Below are 21,636 nucleotides of genomic sequence, written 5' to 3' on the forward strand. Positions count from 1 at the left end.
GGTTTTTCCAAAGCCTCGGTATCCCAGTCTGTAAAATGGGGGTAAAATTAATACCAACCTCATAGGGCTTTCATGAGGATTAAGTGAGATGCTTTATAAATGTGCTTAGGACAGTGTTCCTTCTATAGTCAGTTTCTATACATTTTCACTATTATTATAAGTTTTATGCAGGGCCAGAATTTCTGTCCAAATCAGGAAAACATGCTGTTGTTGCCTTTTTTGTTGCCCAGTTATATGACAGCCCGCTTTCAGCTGTGGGTTTCTGCACACTGCCTGTCCGCATGCGAGTGCCGAGTGCATTCTGGTCTTTTTTCACGGAGCCTTTCCACCAGACAAGAGGCCTGGACATCTTTTGTTCTGCTCAGTATTAGACGGGTCTTGCCGTGTTGTTTTCTTTAAGGTGCCGAGTTTGGCCCTGCTTTAATTTTTTGACGCCTGTCCCCAGACCCACCCACTTCCTCATCCTCTTTGTCAGGCATTCTTTATTGAAGGCCTGGTACTGAGGAAGTGTTAGGAATCGGGTCCCTGTCCTTCAGGAGTTAGATTCCAGTTAGGGAGATAGAAATGCGTACCGATGGAAAAGTAAGAAACCACCCCAAAACAGTATTTCAAGGCCAAAGGAGAGTTTAGGTGGGAACTCCCACGGCTGACCAGAGTTGAGAGCACTTGCGTACAGTTTGGGGCTGGTTTTGAGGCTTTCGAGTAGGGATGCGGTCTGACAGCAGCAGTGTTCTGGGACTAGTGCTGGGACAGCGAGGAGGGGCTTGCACTCGTCCCTCACACGGGAGAGCGAAGCCGTTTGTAACTCACTCTGATCCTTCTCCGGGGATCAGAGGTTATCGGTGGTGTCCGTCAAAGACAGGGACTTGGAATCTCAGAAATGGGGCAGTGCTTGCCCGGGGATGACACAGCCAGAGAGAAGCGGGCTCAGAGCCCATTCCTGTCCCTCTCCCCCCACACTCTGTCCGCGGGAGCCCAGACTGGGGCAAGAGGAGGGGACTGGGCTGCAGAGGCCATTCGGAGCCCGTGCCTGGTTCTGCACATGAAGAGCTTGGGAGTTGCTGCCCCATCCTAAAACCAGGTGAAAACCTGGACAGACCGAAGAATCAACAACCATTTTTTTGGACCCAGAAGAGCGAGGAGGACACAGGGCAAACCCCGGCCCCCAAGTTCGGAGACACATTCAAATGCAGAGAGTCACAGAGGAGAGGCTCCTGAGTGGGGGCTGCTGTGGGAACCAGTGTGCACGGGAAAACCTGAGCGCTCACAGGAATTCCCACAGGCACAGTGGAGACAACTCTGAGGGTTCAAAGACTCCAGGGGGACCCAGGGCTAGAAACAGTTACAAAGAAGAACACCTGATACACTAAGAAAGGAGAGAAGATGGAATAATGAAAAATATTCAGTTAAGACAAAACAGAACAAAGAACAAGGGTAACAAATAGAAAACAGTAATAAACATGATAGATATTAATCCAGGTATGTCAAAATCACTGTGAATGTCAGTTTAAATGTACCAGTTAAAAGACAGAGATTGTCAGACTGGATCAAAAAACAAGACCTAACTATATGTTGCCTAAAAGAAGCGCATTTTAAAGACACATGCAGGTTAAAAGTAAGTGGAAGGAGGAAAATAGGCTAACACTAATCAAACAAAAGCAGAAGTAGCTAACTGTATTAATTTTGGACAGAGCAGACAGGGACAGATCCAGCAGACAGGAAATCAGTAAGGATATAGTTGAACTCAACAACACCATCAGTCAACTGTATACTACTTACTTTTATAGAGTTCAACAACAGGAGAATTCACATTCTCCTCAAGCTTGCATGAAACATTCAGCAAACCAGACCATAAAACACACCTGAATACACTGAAAAGAATAGAACGAATACAGTGTCTGCTGTCAGACCACAATGAAATTAAGCTACAAACCAAGAAAGAAAGATAATTGGAAAATTGCAAATCTGTGGCGATTACATAACACACATGTAAATAACACATGGATCAAAGAAGAAATATTGAGAGAAATTTTTGAATATTTTAAACTAAATGGAAATAAAAACATATTTGTGGGATACAGCAAAATAGGCTTGGAGGACAGTGTATAGCATTAAATACATTTATTAGGAAAGAATTTTAAAAAACCCATAATCTAAATATTCATTCTAGGAAACTAGGAAAAAAGGAACAAATCAAATCCAAAGTAAGAAGAATAAAATAAATAGTAAGAGCAGAAATCAATGAAATTGAAATCAGGAAATCTATAGAGAAAATCAATGAAACCAAAGATTTTTTTAAGATCAGTGAAGTTGATAAGCTTCTGACCAGGCTAAATGAGAAACAAGAGAGCGAGCCCACAAGTTACTAGTGACAGGAATGGAAGAAGAGGCATCACTCTAGATCCTGTGGACATTAACAAGATAAAGCAGTACCCTAAGCCCACACATTTGATGATGAAGATGACATTGGACCAATTCCTTGCATTAAACAACCTCAAAACTCACACAAGAAGAAATAGACCATCTGAATAAGCCTATATCTGTTAAAGAAATTGAATCGATAGTTAATAGTCTTCCAAAACAGAAAGCACCAGGGTTTGCTTATGAATCCAGGACAATATACCAATTCCCTGTGATCTCATGCAGTGGACAGAAGCACAGAGAATCCTTCCTAACTCAGTTTCCTAACTTATACAATTACAAGGCCAATGCTATCCTATTACTGAAACTAGACAAAGATACTAGAGGAAAAGAAAACTACAGAACAGTATCTCTCATGCACGTAGATGTAAAAATCCTCAACGGAGTATTAGAAAAGTGAATCCAACAGAGTATAAAATAATTATATAGCATAACCAAGTGAAATGTATCCCAGGTATGCAAGGCTGGTTCAACATACTAAATTCAATTAATGTAATCCATCAAATGTAAAACAGGAGTCACATGATCATGTCAGTCAATTTTTAAAAAGCATTTAACAAAATCTACCACCTATTTATGATTAAAAAAAATAAACCTTCAGTAAACTAGGCATAGAGGGGAACATCCTCAACTTGATAAAGAATATCTTAAAAAAACCTGCAACTAACATATTTAATGATGAGAAACTTGGCTTGCCCACTAAGATCAGCAAGTCAGGGATGTCCCTTTTTATCACTCCTTTTCAGCACCTTAACTGAAGTTCTAGCTAATGCAATAGGACAAGAAAAGGAAATAAAAAAATACACTGATCAGGAAGGAAGAAATAAAACTGTCTTTGTTCACAGATGACATGATTATCTATGTAGAGATCTGAAAGAATCAACAAAAACTTTTTGTGGAACTAACAAGCAATTATAACAAGATTGCAGGATATAAGGTTAATATAGAAAAATCACTTCTGCACATGTCAACAGTGAACAGATGGAATTTGAAATTTAAAACACAATACTGCTGCTTTTTGGCTGCAACTGCCATCTTTCAGTGATTCACCAAAATGACTAACACAAAGGAAAAGGGGAGAGGCACCCATTATGTTCTTTAGGCCTTTGGAAAATGTGGAATTGTTCCTTTGGCCACCCACATACATGCAGATCTACAAGAAAGATGATATTGTAGACATTGGGGGAAGGGGCACTGTTCAAAAAGGAGTGCCCCCTGGTGGGTGGGGGAGGTATAAGAGGACTAAATGATATTGGAAAAATCCATTTAAAAAAAGGAGTGTCCCACAAATGTTATAGTGGCAAAACTGGAAGAGCCCGCAGTGTCACCCAGCATGCAACAGGCACTGTTGTCAACAAGCAAGGGCAAGATTCTTGCCATGAGAATTAATGTACATGTTGAGCATATTAAACACTCTAAGAACCAAGATAGCTGCCTGAAATATGTAAAGGAAAATGATCAGACAGAGAAGGAAGCCACAAAGAAGGGTACCTGGGTTCAGCTGAAGCACCAGCCTGCTCCACCCAGAACACCACTGTGTGAGAACCCGTGGCAAGGAGCCCGAGCTGCTAGAACCTGTTCTTGTTGAAATCATAGCGAGATAAGCGTAAAAAAAGGAAAGACTCTGCACTGTTAAAAATGTTTCTGTTAATTGAATCGAAGTGTAGTTTCCTTCCCCACAAAAAAAAAAAAAAAAACATGTAAAGGAAACTCTGTGTCCTGAAAGGAATAAATAAAAAATAAAACACAATATTATTTATATTAGCATCCCTCAAAATGAAATACTTAGTTATACATCTAACAAAATATGTAAGGATCTATCTACATGGGGAAAACTGCCAAACTGATGAATGAAATTGAAGAAAAACTAAATGAATGGAGATATTTTTCATGTTCAAGGTGAGGAAGACTCAGTCCTGTCAAGTTGTCACTTCTTCCCATCCTGGGGATGTTGATAATGAGGGAGGCTGTGATGGCTGGGAGCAGGGATTATATGGGAAGTCTCTGCACCTTCACTTCAGTTTTGTTGTGAACCTTAAATTGCTCTAAAGGAATAAGGCCTTAATTACAAATTTGGAGAAAAAAGAGAGCTGTAGCTTCTCCCCAGAAAGGACATACGGTAGCAGGCTTGGGGAAAGGTCATGAGCTCCTGCGTCACTCCCAAGCTCATGCCCTGATCCTGCCTCCTGCTGGTGATGTGACTTAAGAGTCAGTTCTTCGTCAGTGAAGTGGGAGTGACAGCACCTAGTTCGCAGGGTGGGTGTGAAGACTAGTGATTAGCAGCGTTTGTGGTCCAACAGTGTGGGGCCCAACATGGCGGCCGTAACTGGTAGCTAATCTTAGTAGCAGTGCTGGCAGTGGAAGTGGAAAGAAATAGAGGTGGGGGGAAGGAGTAAAAAGAACCTGGTTTGTGTGTCCACTTCTTGTGATTTTTCAGCACAGTATCTCTAAAAATCTAGCATAATAAGTCCCTTGCATATCAAGGTGGCTACTATAGGCCCTGGCCGGGGAGCTCAGTTGGTTAGAATGACATCCTGATGCACCAGGGTTGCAGGGTCCATCTACCTTAAGATCTGGCGACCCCACTTCTGGTTAGAAAGCAGGGTCTCAGAGATGTTTGTTTATTGTGACATTATTCACAGTAGCCAAGAGGTGGACCATCTGTCAGTACGTGCCTGTCCGTGGATAAAGAAGGTGTGGTGTGTCCTCACAGTGGCATATTTAGTCTTAAAGTAAGGGAGGAAATTCTAACTCATGCTACAATGCAGATGAGTCTTGAAAACATCACACTACATGAAATAAGCCAGTCTCAAAAGACAGATACTGTGTAATTCCACTTATATGAGGTACCTGGAGTGATCAAGTTCATAGCAACAGAGAGCAAGATGGTGGTTTCCAGGGGCAGGGGGCAGGGGGCAAAGGGAGTTATCGTTTAATGGCTGTAGGGTCATAGATTCACAGAATGAAGATGTTCTGGAGTACTACTGTTTTACAATAATGTGAATGTACTTGACGCTGCTGAACCGCACACTTAAGAGTGGCTAAAATGGTAAGTTTTCTGTTTTTTACCACAATGAAAAAATTAATAAAGCTGTTTTATTACCACTAGATTATATAGGCAAGCCACAACCACAGTGAGAAGGGCTGTTCTCAAGACTGAGAAGTCTTGTGTACAGTGTGCCGTTTGTCTGTCCGTACAGCGTTTGTGTAACTCATCTACTTTATTCATTCTCCCAGTAATGCCATCGGTCCCCTGGTAGCTTTGTGGCTGATTTACGAACAAGGTGCAGTCCTGCAAGAAGCAGCTACGCCTGTCTGGCTGCTGTTTTACGGAGGAGTCGGGATTTGCACAGGGCTCTGGGTTTGGGGAAGAAGAGTGATCCAGACCATGGGGAAGGACCTCACTCCAATCACGCCATCCAGGTAAGCCAGGGGCTGCAGGCTGGACTGGCAGGGCTGGCCCTTGGAGGCCGTGCACAGTCGATAAGTCTGAGCCCTCTCATGCTGCTGGTATGCCCGGCCCCTCAGCACAGCCACTCTGCAGCTGGGAGTCGCAGTGGGGAGGGGCGGAGGGTAAGCAAACCCCACCTTCGCAGGCCACCCATCATCGCCCTCCCTCAGGCACTCTTGGGCCCTGTCCACTGTGGCACTGAGATAAGCGAGATAAAACTAGAGGGGTGGGAACATAGCAGGAAGGAAAAGCTGAAGCAGAACAGAAGGGAAGAGAAAAAGAACCACCTGGCAGCCCCCCATCTTCTCCCACTGGTGGTCTTGCCCAGCGTGTGCTCCTGAGAGCAAGTGGGGAGCAAGTGCCTTTCCCGAAAATTCTCTGCCACACCAGCTCCACCTAGTGGAGGGAAGCAGCTCTCACCCGCCACCCCTCTGGGGCTCCTTGGCACTCCCTTCCCCTTGCAGCAGCCGCTGCTCTCTGAGGCAGGGTCCCGCTCAGAGGGTCTGCGTACTCCTGTTGTCCTTTTTTCTAATCTTTAGGTAGATTGGGGGTTAAATAACAAACTCACAGGAGAATTTTAGAAGGATACAATGAAAAGTTGAAACTACCTATCGTAAGAAATCTTTTCCCTTATGATATTAATTTTAATAATTCGTTTATAAAATTGACTTCATGAAAAATTAGTAATCTGAGAAAATTCACTTTTTGGTATTAAGAACACATTTTTCAAATGAGAGTATAGTTTTTTGTATGCCAGTTTAAAAATGACAAGTGACCATTTTTTACACAGCAGGAATTTCTGACCCACTTACAACAGTGTGTGGGTTTTGAAAACATTCCAGAAAAATAAGGCTCTTTGGGGCTGTAAACAGTGCAGTGCCGAGCCTTGGTGTGAATCGTTGTCATTGTACAGCCGTTTCTTGTTCTGTTTGTGTCATCTGGCCCTGCCAGAGGCCGACAGTTGATTGAAAGGAGGTTCCGGGGAGACTTCGGCAGCCCTGGGGTGTCTGCGGGGCCGATACAAAGGGCGCCTGTGATGTGTCTCCTGTCTCCCCCACAGCGGCTTCACCATCGAACTGGCCTCCGCGTTCACGGTGGTGATCGCCTCCAACGTGGGGCTTCCCGTCAGCACCACGCACTGCAAGGTAGGCCCCTGCCGTGTGGTCCTTCCTTCAAGCAGCTGGGACTGGTCCACCGTCACCCAGTGACTCTGGGAAGAGCTTGTCGCACTCTGTGTGTTGTTGTTTATGAAAAAACATCCCCTCCCGGTTTGCTGGGAGTGCTCAGTCACACATTGTTGGACGTGGGGGTGTTTGCTCTTCTCGGATGGTCCCCCTCGCCCTGGCCCTCGCCACTCACAGTGCGACCACGCCTGCGGTCGTGTGGACATGGTGTTTTCACACATGCCTGGCAGTGCTTTCCCTCCTTCGGTATGTGCTTCACTCTTTCCATGTGTCCTGTTTCTCTGTCATTGTTTCCACGTGGATTGTGCGTTGAAGTCATGTGTGTGTTAATCATATTCGTAGGCTCAAATGGGGCATGCCACTCAGTTCAACCCATTGCAAGGGCCTGGGAGTTGACAGTGGATCTAGAGATGAGCAGAACCATCTCGACGGAATTGTAATACGCAGTCGTCTCAGTTCTTTTTCCTTATATGACGGTCAGAGTGACGGCACTGCCTTCGAGTGAACCCAAATGAGGGTTAATGTGCAGTGCTGCCCTCTGCCGGGGGCTTTAAACCTCAGGGCCATGCGAGAGGGAATTCCTTGCTGTAGGGTGGAATGTTGGAGCTGTAAGAAACCTTAAAGGTAATGAAGAGGACTCACGCTTCATGGGTATCAGGCAGTTTATCCATGGTCACTCACGGTGGAGCCAGGACTAGAGCCCAGGTCTGATAACCCAGGTCTGGAAAACTCTGAAACATCTCTGATGGGTCACCTATAGACAAAAATATTCCCTAACTTCAACAAAGCAAAAGTCACCTGCAGATTTTGATTTTTATTTTTTCGCTTGTATCATTCAAGAAAACTTCCTTAGGCCTTGGCTGGTGTGGCTCAGTGGACTGAGTGCTGGCCTGTGAACTAAAGGGTCGCCACTTCGATGCCCAGTCAGGGCACATGCCCGGGTCCCCAGTCAGGGGCGTGTGAGAGGCAGCCACCCATTGATGTTTCTCTCTCTCCCTCCTTCCCCTCTTTCAAAAATAGATTTCTTTTTTTTTAAAGTAAAACTCCTTTGTACCTACTGTGTGTGAGGTACTGTTTTAAGCACCAGTGACCAACCACCATCTACATTTACACACAATTAAAAACTCCAATCAAGTGTGTTCTTAAGCAAACATGAATGACCAGGCAGGTTCGTGGGAGTACTTTCAGTGGGCCAGCTGAGCAAACTGGAGCGCTGCAGCACGGAGAATCAGCCTCCCGGGAACAGTTTTCATTTTGTTTTGTTTTCCTTTCCTTCTGTTTTGCTAACGAATATAGAGTAACTTCAGCTTCCGCAAATTTCACTGTAAAATTTACTTCCACTGACTGCGTCTATACTGAGTGTGCCAGGCACTGTGTTTAGTGCTTTATACAGGGATGGGCAAAAGTAGGTAAATTACCAGCCATCGTTACTTAAAAGATACATCGTAAGTAAGGATGTGAAATAATAACAATAAGAAGATAAAGATACAAATAAATAATACAATAGATAGTAAATAAGTAATACAAAATAAACTCTGCTTCATGTGCTCACATCTGTAAGCCTCCTTTTGCCCACCCCTGTATGTGCAAAATGTCATTTAGTCCCCATGGCCACCCTTTGAAGTTGGTCTTGACGTTCCCAATTCACAGATAAGAAAACGGAGGCTCCCCGCGTTCAGTGGCTTTCCCAAGGTCATGCATTTAGCATGTGATAGAGCCATCAGACCGTCACCTCACACTCTGTACCTCCTGGTCATCATAATCATAATTGCGGTAATCAGTCGCAACTAAGATGCGTGGGCAGGCACCCTGCTGGGCACCGTTTAGATGCACTGTGAATAACTAACTGCCCAGTCTTCCCCCAGACCTTTGGAGGCGAGTGCTAACGTACGCCTGTGTTACCAACGAGGACGCTGAAGTGTGAGGGGTTAAGCCACTTGTCCAGCATGTGGACACGTGCAGCCCGACGCCTGCTCTCGGGCGCACTGCCCCCCACCTCTCCAGTACAGAGGAGGGAGGCAAGGACAGGCAGGTGCTGTCCCCTGCCGTACTCCAGCTGTCCTGACTTTTCTAGCTGCGGTTATTTAAAAATTGCAAAAGAGCACGTGTTCACTGCAGCACGTCGAACACCACCATGTGGAATGAACAGCAAGCATCTCCCCCCACACTCCACCTCGGCTTTGCTTCACTGTCGTGTGGGAGCCCAGAGGAAATGCATGTAACCAAATATATTCTTTCCCCAGGAAATGGGGCTTGAACTTTTTTGTAGGCATAAATAGTCTTTGGGGCTGCTTGAAAATAAGCATTACACTGTCTTTTTAATGATTAACCCTGCACTTGAGGAAGTCTAGTGAAGGAAAACTTTTTTTTTAAGGGTTTATTTATTTATTTTTTTAAAGAGGGGAAAAAATGGAAAAAGAGAGGGAGAGAAACATCAGTGTGTGGTTGCCTCTCACACGCCCCCATCTGGGGACCTGGCCCCCAACCCAGGTATGTGCCCTGATCTGGGAATTGAACCGGTGACCCTTTGGTTCGCAGGCCGGTGCTCTGTCCACTGAGCCACACCAGCCAGGATGAAGGCAAACATTTTTATACCAGTTGAAAGATCTCTGGAAAAAACAGCCCAAGTTTGATCTTTCTATGTTGTTATTGTTACTTACCAAACTATATCCATAAGCTAACTTATACTGCTCTATAGGGTGAAGTGTTATGACCAAGCCTGCTAATTTTGCTAATAAAACTACATTCTATAATGCAATATGATAAAAATGAGAAGTATAAAATGCCTATAAAATTACATTCTTAGGTAGTTATCTTTGACTGTCATTCCCCCAATATTTTTATTCTCACTAAAATAAGGAGGTGGTACCAAAGATTTATATCCATTTGTGCGGGACCTTGGTGAGTCAGTGCGTTATCACTGCCCTAGAAGCTGCACGAATCACGTGATAGGTTTGTGTCTGTAGAGCTGCAGACGAGTGTTAAAACGCTTGTTGGCACTGAAACAAGTTACCTTGACATGGATCACAGTGGGCGTCATCCATCAACGAGGCTCAAGACAGAGCTCAGCTTGGATTCCAGTCCGTTTGTCCAGTGTCACTGATCATGGGCCTCTGGACAAAGCCCAGAGCTAGTTACTGTGGCAGTGAGAGGCCCGGGGCCCTGGCTCTCAGGAGCGGTCAGTGGACAAAGACGCTCCTCCAAGTCCAGACGACAGGAGTGCTAAGAAGAGTTCACAGGTGCCATCCCCCTGTAAGACACTGTTGCTCCTGGAGTTCCGTCTGCTCTCAGCAGCCCCCGCCTGGCAGATGTGGGAGGCATGGGATGGCAGTAGGGATGAGGCCCCATGTGAGCGAAGCTGGGAATCTGGAAACATTCAGATTGTCGATGTCCACATAAAAGCCTAACAATCCCATCAGGTTTTCCAGATAATTAGGCCCTGCATTTGATTTCTCCGCCTCTCTGCTTCCTCTCCCACCTACTTGTTAGGCACTGGCAGCAATAGTTTCCGTTAGAAGGTGGGGAAATGTTGGGAACTTGGCAGGAAAGAAAGGTGGAAACTATTGTGTACAATGAGGTTTTTAAATGTATCTGGGTAGACGTCATTTACTCCTGTTTCCTTCGAAGTGTACCAGTATTTGATACAGATGGTCCTCTGTGAACTCTTTAATAGGACGTCAGAGTGGCGTTATCCAAAACGTCCTAATTCCGTGTCGGGCTGGTTTGGGACCGTTCCCTTCCAGGAATTAACCACATTGTTCCTATCGATGATAGATGCAGGTGGTTACTCAGCCTGCCTTTGGATTTGGAATAGCTTACAGGAAACACGACTGACTTAAAGTTTTAGGATTATATTTCTAATTTTCTAATTTTGTCCTCTTGTCCCCCTACTTCTCAGTAACTCTGTTGCTGTTCGTGCCTGATGATGGCCTTAGGCTGGAAACACTCAGCTTCCTGGGGGGGGGGGGGACACTGGGGGAACAGCGTTGTGAGGGACGTGTTGGTATTGGCTGGGAAATGTCCGTTCTCCTCAAATACAGCGCCAACCGAATTTACTTTTTACAACTTTACAAAATGAATCTTAAGTTAATTTGGTAGGTTAAATCGGCAAGAACATAAAATGATCTAAAAAGGAAAGACTGTGGATGACCTTGTGTCTTTCTTTACATCTGTTTGTAAAGCTATTTGGCAGCCGGTACTAGGCCCTAGAATGGACGAGGGAACAAACAGGTCTTCCTGAAGAGAGACTGTGGGTGAGGCGCTGGAGTAAAGATCAGGGTGCTAGGTCTTTAGCAGAGTGCAAGAGCGGTTTGATGAGAGGCAGTGTATTTTAATGGTATGAATATGTTTCTTTATAGACTGGGGCAAAATGTTAAGAATCAGTGAATTTTGGTAAAGGGTGTATGGAAGTTCCTGCAGCTTTCCCTAAGTTTCATGTTATTTCAAGGTGTTTTTAAAATGCCCCTTTTAACAAGTAATCCATTTCAAGGCACATTTTTAAAAGCCTAAATATAAGCTACATGAGTGAATGTTGGTCATGAAATGACTTTCTAATGGGGGGAAATAGGAAGCAGGGTGGAAATGGTCGGATGAGTAGTGAAGGCGCGCCCACCTAACACGCGTGTGCCTTTACGTGCTGATCGTAGTGGCTGCGGGAAGACGCCCTGCACTGTTCACAGAAAGGACACGGCAGCATGCCCCACTGTTTACAAGTGAAGGTGTTCTTGTTTTTATTAAAAATACTGAAAAGGAACAGATAAATATGACAGTAGTTGGGTTCTGGGTAGTTACCCATATCTCCTATTACATAAACTTGCCCTAATATTATTTTATTACCTTTATGCTTTAAAAAAGTGTCCTGGGATAGAGGGGTGAGTGGAAGTAGAACAGGGTATGAGGGGGATAAATAGCAATAGAGAAAATATAATTACAAAATAAATAAAATGCTAATGGGGAGAGTGCTCTGGGAAAGGGAGGGGGAGTGGGTGGAACGGAAGCTGGAGCGCGCTCCCCTTGACTGCGGTCCTGCAGAGCAGCCGAGGCGCACTGCTGGGGTCAGTTCTGGGGAGACAGCGAGTAACGGGACGAGTTGAATCTCAGAAGCTAGAGGGCCAACAAAATGTCAGATTTACTAACTGCCTTTAGATATGCTGTGTTTTTGGCGTCCCCGTTTGCTTCCACGAACAGTTTAAAGTGTTGGGTTTTATTTGTTCCGTGGTCAGACCCGGGTGCTGTTTGCGCCTCACGGGCCACGGCCAGTTCTGCAGGCTGCAGGCGTCAGCCACAGGCGTCCTCACGGGGCTCTTCTGCAAGAGCGGCCACCGCCCTGCTAATCTCGGAGCTGCCCCAGAGCCTGAGTGAGGTGGGAGGCATTACAGACACTGCACTTTCTTCGGATTTTTAGGACACTTAAAGTGTCTTTTTCTTTTCCTTTTTAGACTTTCAACAAACCATAAAATGAAGTGAAAGTTCATTTATAGAAAAATTGAATTAGTATTAATATTCTAATTTTCAAGTATCTCTGTCATGATTCTGTGAGGCTTGACAGTTTAGATTCAGTAATGTTCATGCTCCATTTTATTTTATTTTTTTAAATTAACTCAAGTGCAAGGACTGCAAGGCAGTTTGAGAAAGTGGAGAAACCCAGTTTAAAGTCGAGGCCTGAGTCCTAGTCCTCAGTCTGCTGTGGTTCACAGTGTCTGCTGGTGCCCCTGAGCCATCGAGGGCTCGGTTCTGTCCTCTGGAACACGAGCACCTGGTCTCATAGTCTCAAAGGTCTTCCCCAGCTCCCACGTGTTATGATGCTATTATTCTAAGAGAAGGGTACATAATTGCCGCTTCATTATGTAATCAAGCAGGTTCACATACTGTAGTAAGCAATATCCGACATGGGGAGTATTTAAAACAGGGGCAATCACAGTTTATAAGGTACAGAGGGCAGAGGAAACATTTAACTGGTCAAAGTTCCACTCAGAGAGGAATATATAGGTGGGAAAGTGCATCAGATCTGTATACTGAATTGTCCTGAAGCAATTATACCTAAAATCTAAATGATTTCAGAAACTTTTAGCAAATTTAAGGGAATTGGTAACTTTATAATGTAATTTGAAGATGATCCAGTTCACACTGGTTTGATGTAGACTTTGTGTTGTGCCTCACAGTCTGGGGGCCTCTCCTTACTTTAAACGTCTGTGCTCCTGCAGGTGGGCTCTGTGGTGGCCGTGGGCTGGATCCGCTCCCGCAAGGCCGTGGACTGGCACCTCTTCCGGAACATCTTCGTGGCCTGGTTCGTGACCGTCCCCGTGGCTGGGTTGTTCAGCGCTGCTGTCATGGCTCTCCTCATGTATGGGGTCCTCCCCTACGTGTGATGTGTCCCCTTCCAACCAGCAAACAAGGGATAGTCTGGCGTGGGGACGTGTGGGAGGCATGTGCCCGCACGTCACGCACGTCCACGCATCCCGCCCATGCACGGGCTCTTTCTCACCAGCTTCTCCATGCTCCTTCAGGTGGCTCCAAACCACACTGCTCACCTAGGCAGTAGAGGCATCCTCCAGAGCTAACTTAACTACTGTACATAGTAATGTGCATTAAACTGGTATTGTGGTGATATAACGTGGTGCAGTTACTTATATATTAAATATATATATATACTGTATACATAGAATAGGTATCATTATTTCAAATATATTCAAAATGGGAGTGGAGGTAATTGCCTAGAATGCAATATTCAACAAATCATTGTACATAGTGATTTCAGTGGCAAATTTTGAGAACCTTTTAAAAGGAAAGCCTAGTTTGGAAATGCTGTTCTTCCCATCTAACTTACTGTACGATGACTGAAATACAGGGTGGATGGTACAAATCCGGGAGGGTTGTGCGCATGTCGGAGTGCTGTTGAGTAATACTGGAACCAGAGTTCACAAGTGCTTTCACTGAGGAGTCTGTTCATATACTGTGTATTGGTTTGTAATATATTATAATTGCTTCTGTAAATACTTAAAACTGTAATTTTTTAATGGTGTGCGCTTCCCTTATACTTTTTTGATCAGAGAATTTTGGAAAGTACCAAAGAAGCAGGGGAATAGTTTGCCAGTATTATATTTTCATATCGTTTGTCTCCCTTCCTCACTGATCCTGCCATTACCTGGGCTGTAGCAAGACCACCACGCTCTGGCCTGCCCGGAGCAGTAGGTGTGGCGAGGCACCAGCCCCCATCAGGGGGGAGTCCCACCTCTGATCCCCCAGCCCACTGGCCCCCGCCACTGGTGCCACATGCCAGATGTTGGTCAGCCTCGCAGTGGCCATTCACTGTCGCCAGTGTAGAGAATGTACAGATGTTAAGGACACGTCACCAAGCACTACATCTCAAGTCCAGTTCTAACTTTCACTCCTGTTCTCCCCTGCCATCGGAAGAAAGGAATTCTTGTCTCAAACTCTGAGGCGAGTCCTTTGACACTCTAGAAATTCGGCGTGGGGGAGGCTGAAATATCAGACAACACACTGGATTTGAGGAGTTCCTTGAGGCCTTTACTAAGCTGAACATCTTGATGCTCTACTGTAGTCCCAGCGGATTCTTATAGTGGGAGGGAGAAGTATGACTAATGTTAGAGCCTGAAACTATGGAAATGCTGCTAAAATTTTTATATTGACAGACATTTTCTCGGTACTTCATTGTGATTTTTCATTAATCAACCATATTAAATTTATAATAAAAAATTCCCTCAAGTTTGCCTCTGAAGTTTTTTTCTAAATATCAATGTTTTTTTGTCCAGGGTTTCCACAGTCATAAAAGCTATATAATTTGGTTACCTCTGTTTTTCAGATAACCTTTCCCTTATTTGACTACTATTATATGTTTGTGCAGAAAATGTGCATGAGCAAGAGAAGGAAAGAATGACTGTCACGGCTGAACACCCAGAAATCCCCACTGTTAACACACACACACATTGTTCCTCCAGTAATGAATGACCTGATGAAGGGTTTCTCATTCTAAAGCCGGCCTGACTGCAGGGCAGAGGACCTGGCAGGAAAATGCACATCCTTTCTTCTTGGCTTAAACATCCAAAAACAAAACAAGACAACTACTTGGAGCTTCAGAAGGAAACTTTTTCAGCCTCTGCAGGAGTCATGAGCTGCAGTTCCTTCCTGAGCCAGGAAGGTAGCAGAAATGGGAAAAGCTGGCTGGGTATTAAAAGCTCTTCATCAAGCAGAAATTTGCCCTTTTCATTGTTTAAAATGGCATTTTAGGCCTTTCGTTTCTTTACTTACGACAAAAGCATAGATTCAAGAAGAAAGTTCAGTTTCCTTCTGAATTTATAAGAAAAATAACATGGCGACGACATAGTGGCAGTTTTTGCAAGCTGTGTCCTGGGAGGAGGACTGCCATCTGAGCCCTAGCACAGCCCCGGCAGCAGCATGGCAGAGGCCAGGCAGGCAAAGTGGGCTAAAGGTCACTCACACGAGTCTTTGAATGATTAAGCACCTAACGGTGTCACCAGCAGTGTGCAGAGAGGCCTTGCCCACTGTTCCCCCACTTCCCCTCCTGGTGAGGGCAGGGAGGGGTGGCGGGGCGGGGATGCTGGTGGAAAGCTCCTCTGCCTGGGCCCCCGAGAGTCTTTTTCTCCGAGTTGATCAGCCTCTTCCTCCCAAAATTAAAACACTCCTGGACAAGGGCTAGTTCCCGTGTCCCTGGAATCCTACTGAGATTCTGTCACCATACCACCCTGCTATGCATTAGAGAGGTGTTTGGAGCCTGAAGCAGCTCCCTCGAGACTAGTCTTCCAACGTCTGGTCTCCCTGCACAGTGGCAGAGTCTGCAGGGGGTAAGGCTGTCGGACAGAGCCTCAGCTCCAAAGACAAAGTTCACTTACTTCATTTCATACCCTTCCAAAAGGACTGACCTTCTGAGCAAATATGTAAACACGTATTCATTTTTAACAAAATAATTTAAAAAATAAGTCTTCCTTGTCTCCTCAGAATAAGCTGTAGAATAAAAATTAAAACCATTCTATGAAACAAAAGATAAAAATTGTATGAGCATATCAATAGATGTAGAAAAAGCAACTGGCAAAATCCAGCATCCATTTATGATAATAACTCTCATCAAAGTGGGAATAAAGGAAACAGACCTCAACCTGGCCAGTGGGGCTTAGTTGGTTAGAACATCCTCCTGTAAACGGAAAGGTCGCAGGTTGCACTCCTGGTCAAAGCACACGACTGGGTTGCGGGTTTGATCCCTGGTCGGGGCGCATGCGAGAGGCAACCGGTCAATGTTTCCCTCTCACATCAATGTTACTCTCTCACTCTTTCCCTCCCTTCCCCTGTAAAATAAATTATTTTAAAAGGGAACATACCTCAACATAATAAAGGTCGGGAACAAGACAGGGATGTTCACTTTCACTGAAGTCCTAGCCATAGCAATCCAAAAAGAAAAAGGCATTCAGATTGGAAGGGAAGAAGTAAAACTCGTTTTCTGCAGATGACATAGTACTTGTAGAGGACCCTAAAGAGTCCATCAAAAAACTATTTAGAACTGATCAATTCTGGCCAACATGGAGGCATAGGCAGAAACCCTTCGCTTCCTCACACAACCAAAAAGAGGATAACAATCAATCTAAAATCAAGAAACAGCCAGAAGCACCAGAAAATCAAATTGCATGGAACTCCAACAACCAAGGAATTAAAGAAAAAATCAACCAGACCAGTAAGGCAGAAAAACCGAGGAGAAGCAGCTGAGGGGCGGGGCTGACTGCCGAGCTTGGCAGAGCTGCATGGGAGGGACTGATTTAAGGGGAAAACTGAGACTCAGAGCTGACTGTGGGCTAAGGCTGGGGCTGCCATGGTGGGAAATACTTCCAGTCTGACTCAAGAGTCTGTTGGAAAGTGCGCTAGAGACGAGCAGGTGAGCTGCATTGCTCCCTCTCTGGCCCCTCCACCACAGGCAGCGCAGGAAGGAGGGTTGCCCTCCTCGGGTGAATACCTAAGGCCCTGCCCCTTACAACTGATCAGGTGCACCAAGACAAAGAAATATGAACCAAATGAAAGAATAGAGCAAAACCTCAGAACTAAGCAGTGAGGACATTGCCAACCTAACTGATGGAGAATTTAAAGCCCTGGCAATCAAAATGCTCAAAAAACTGATTTGAGCTTGGTCAAAAAATTAAAGAACAAATGAAAAATACCCAAAATGAAATACAGCAAAATATTCAGGGAACCAATAGTGATAGGAAACAAACTGGAATTCAAATCAATGGAGTGGACCAGAAGGAAGAAAGAAACAAACAGAAAAGAATGAAGAAACAAGAATTCAAAAAAATGAGGAGAGGCTTGGGAACCTCCAGGACATCTTTAAACATTCCAACATCCAAATTATAGGGGTACCAGAAGGGGAAGAGGAACCGCAACAAGCGGAAAACTTATTTGAACAAATAATAAAGGAAAACTTCCCCAATCTGGCAAAGGAAATACATTTCCAGAAAGTCCAGGAAGCTCAGAGAATCCCAAAGAAGTTGGACCCAAAGAGGAACATACCATGGCACATCATAATTACATTAGCCAAGATTAAATGAAGAAGAGAATCCTAGAAGCAGCAAGAAATAAGGGGACAGTCACCTACAAAGGAGCTTCCATCAGATTGTCAGCTGATTTCTCAAAAGAGACCTTGCAGGCAAGAAGGGGCTGGAAAGAAGTATTCCAAGTTATGAAAGGTAAGGACCTACATCCAAGATTGCTCTATCCAGCAAAGCTTTCATTTAGAATGTAAGGGCAGATTAAGTGCTTCCCAGATAAGGTCAAGTTAAAGGAGTTCATCATCACCAAGCCCTTATTCTATGAAATGTTAAAGGGACTTATCTAAGAAAAAGAAGATAAAAAAGATGAACAGTAAAATGACAACAAACTCATAGTTATTAACAACCACACCTAAAACAAAAGCAAAAACTAAACAAACAACTAGAACAGGAACAGAACCACAGAAATGGAGAGCATATGGAGGGTTAGCAATGGGAATGGGAGGAGGAGAGAGGGGGAAAAGGTACAGAGAATAAGCGTAGTTGGTAGGCAGAAAATAGATGGGGAAGGCAAGAATAGTAGGAGAAATGTAGAAGCTAAAGAACTTAGGACACATGGACATGAACTAAAACGGGAATGTGGAGGGGAGAGGGTGTGCAGGGTGGAGGGGAATGAATGGGGGAAAATGGGACAACTGTAATAGCATAATCAATAAAATATATTTTTAAAAATACCAATGGTGTTTTTAAAATTATTTATTTATTTAGAGGGTAAGGGAGGAAGAGAAACATCAATCAGTTGCCTTTTGTACACACTCTGACCAGGGACTGAACCCACAACCTAGGCACGTGCCCCAAATGGGAATCAAACTGTCAAACTCGCTTTGCAGGACACCACCCAACCAGCTGAGCCACACTGGTCATGGCCCAGTGGCATTTTTCACACAACTAGAATAATCCAAAAATTTATATGGAACCACAAAAGACTGAATAGCCACTGCGATCATGAGAAAGAAAAACAGGTATTACACTACCTGTTATCAAACTATACTACAAGGCTGTGATAATCAAAACAGAATGGTACTGGCATAAAAAACAGACACATAGATCAATGGAATGGAATAGAAAGCCCAGAAATAAACCCACGCCTATATGGTAAATCAACATATGACAAAGGAAGCAAAAACATACAATGGGGTAAAGATAGTCTGTTCAATAAATTGTGTTAGAAAAATGGGCCATATATACAGAAAAAAGTGAAACTAGATCACCTTCTTATACCATATACAAGAATAACCTCAAAATGGATTAAAGACTTCAATGTAAGATTTGAAACCATAAAACTTCTAGAAGAAAAGATAGGCAGTAAACTCTGACATTTATCAAAGCAACATTTTCCCCTAATATATCTTCCTAGACAAAGAAAACAAAAACAAAAAAAATAAATAAATAGAAACAAATAGGACTACATCAAACAAAAAGTTTTGCACAGCAAAGGAAACCATCAACAAAATAAAACCTGAATGGGAAAGAATATTCATCAAAGATACATCTGGTCAGGAGTTAATATCTAAAATTTATAAAGAACTCACACAACTCCACCAAAAAAACAATCCGATAAAAAAGTGGACAGAGAACCTGAAATAGACACTTCTCCAAAGAGGACATACAGATGGCCAGTAGACATGAAATGATGTTCAACGTCACTAATCAGAAATGCAAATTAAAACCACACTGAAATGTCACCTCACACCTGTCAGAACCAGTAAATCAACAAATATTGGTGAGGATGTGGAGAAAAGGGAACCCTAGTGACTGTGGGTGGGAATGCAGACTGGTGCAGCCACTGTGGAAAACAGAATGGAGGATACTCAAGAAATTAAAACTAGAACTACCTATGACCTAGCAATTGCATTTCTGTGTCTGTATCAAAAAGCCCCTAAAATACTAAATTTGAAAAGGTATATGCACCCCTATGTTCATTGCATTATTTACAATAGCTGAGATACAGAAGCAAGTCAAGTGCCTATCGATAGATAAGTAGATAAAAAAGTGGTGGTGCATATATACAATGGAGCATTACTTGGCCATTAAAAAGAATGAAATCTTTTGCATTTCTGACAACATGGATGGACCTAGAGGGTATTACATTGTTTGAACTAAGGCTAAGACAAATACCATATGATTTCACTTATATGTGAAATCTAAAGAATTAACAAAACAGAAACATAATCATAGATGCAGAGAACAAACTAATGGTTGTTGATGGAGGAGGTTTGGAGACTGAGTGGAAAAAGTGAAAGGATTAAGAAGTACAGATTAGTAGTTACAAAATAGTTATGAGGATGTAAGGAACAGCATGGGGAACATAGTCAATAATATTGTAACTACGTGTGCTGTCAGATGAGTACTTGAATTACTGGGGATCACTTCATAAATGCACACGGGGCAAAAGTAGGTTTACAGTTGTGACTACATAATAGTTTATTATTGTATTTTTCATATGCACAACTGTAAACCTACTTTTGCCCCACCCTGTATAATTGTCTAACCACTATGCTATACATTTGAAAGTAACATAATACTGAATGTCAACTGTGACTGAAAAAATAAAACCATTCCGTGGCTCAGCTAGTGATGACATGTAGAGATCTATGGCATCAGTGAGCTTATTCAATTGCAAAGTGAGGCAGGAAAAGGTGCTGGAAGGAGATCCACAGTGTGAGTTGTTGAGCCCTCAGATGACGTTTCCTGCTCACCCGAGGGAGACCAGATTGGCCCACTGCCTGAAGTGCTCCTAAGGCAGTGGTCCCTGGGGTCTGGAGGAACTGGGCACAGACTTCAGCAACTTTAACCCTATTGGCTCCAGTTTCCTCGCATGGGGACAAATGAGACCATCCTTGGGGCTGTAAGTAATTCTGGGGAACAGTACAGCAGTGAAATGGACCGCTGCAGGCTTGGCCCAGAAGACAGCTCCATAAACAAGGGGTTTGCTCCCTTGAGGATGAATTACTAAAAGAAACTGGAGAATGGGTTCTCTGCATGCTTGGGGGAGGGGGAAGAAAGTTTGTTGGTAAGACCTGCAGAATATAGTTAAATTCTCCTAAAGGGGAAATGTAGCTCTGTTCTTGGATTGTCACCCTCCTGAAAATTCCTATAGCACCTCATTCTTTATTACTGAAAAGACAATGAAACAATGCTGAAGCATACTCTGACAAAAGGAAGAAGTCACCCATACTCCATCATCCCACTACAATCCTTGAAACACTGGTTTTAAAACACCTGGAGCTAGCCAAGCACTGGGAAGCTAAGGCACGGAACGAGATGAAGTTTAGGCAGCCAAATGGCAACAGGGCCAGAGTAGGCCCCCGGCTTCCTGACTTTCTGTCAGCTTCTTCCAGTGCAGCAGCTGTCAGACCACGCCCACTGTTGCGGTCTCCAGAAAAAGGACTGGTGGGCCTGGGAGGAGGATTCAGAAGTAACAGTGGTAGGTAATTAAGAACTTGGAAAGGAAACCCAGGAAGAATGGGTGAGATTTATTCTGTTTATTAAGGAAGTATTAGGAATTAAATTTGATTTTAAGTAAGGAATTTCAGACTCAACAAGGGTGATCAACTGTTCTCCATCTCCACTGGCCAGAACAGAACAAACAGCAAAAGGGATTTGGACCAGAGTAGGATAGAGAATTTCCTTGCTTTTCCTCAAGGCTCGACATTGCAAGGTTAAACCAAACCCTGAATGTTGAGATTCCCAACTATGAGTAGGCAGGTGTTGGGGAAGAGAGTGAGAAGCTCAAAAGGAGATAGACTGAGCTCATGGGCAGAAGGCAGAGATCCCCCAACAGCTGGGCCATTATCTTTCATTAGCAGTGACAACAGCGGCACCCAGTGGGGTCCAGTGTAATTGCAACTATGACCACCTTTCTAGAACCTTTCTAAATTGCCAGTGAAGTCACATCACAATGTTAATCATACCATAATTCAAAAGAGTTGCTAGGAACTGTCTGTGCTTCTTCGATGGCCCCATGGAACTATGAATGCATGCCAAAGTAGAACCTCAATCTGTATGCAGA

At 44.0% G+C, this 21,636-nt stretch overlaps 1 protein-coding gene and 1 pseudogene across 6 annotated transcripts in view; both read left to right on the plus strand.

Annotated features, from left to right (window-relative positions):
• Nucleotides 1-14,781, plus strand: part of SLC20A2 (solute carrier family 20 member 2) — a 102,579-nt gene extending 87,798 nt beyond the window's left edge. For all 6 annotated transcript variants that reach the window (XM_053660041.1, XM_053660040.1, XM_053660042.1 and 3 more), the window contains 3 exons: nt 5,659-5,844; nt 6,933-7,017; nt 13,260-14,781. In XM_053660041.1, the coding sequence (XP_053516016.1) occupies nt 5,659-5,844; nt 6,933-7,017; nt 13,260-13,424 (436 nt within the window). In that variant the 3' untranslated portion in view covers nt 13,425-14,781. The remainder of the gene's footprint in view (nt 1-5,658; nt 5,845-6,932; nt 7,018-13,259) is intronic.
• On the plus strand, nt 312-5,331 carry LOC119047136 (60S ribosomal protein L21-like; annotated as a pseudogene).
• Nucleotides 14,782-21,636: the final 6,855 nt, after the last annotated feature.

The sequence above is a fragment of the Artibeus jamaicensis genome, unplaced genomic scaffold, assembly GCF_021234435.1.
Source record: "Artibeus jamaicensis isolate MK-2021 breed Jamaican fruit bat unplaced genomic scaffold, CSHL_Jam_final scaffold_833, whole genome shotgun sequence".
Lineage (NCBI taxonomy): Eukaryota > Metazoa > Chordata > Mammalia > Chiroptera > Phyllostomidae > Artibeus > Artibeus jamaicensis.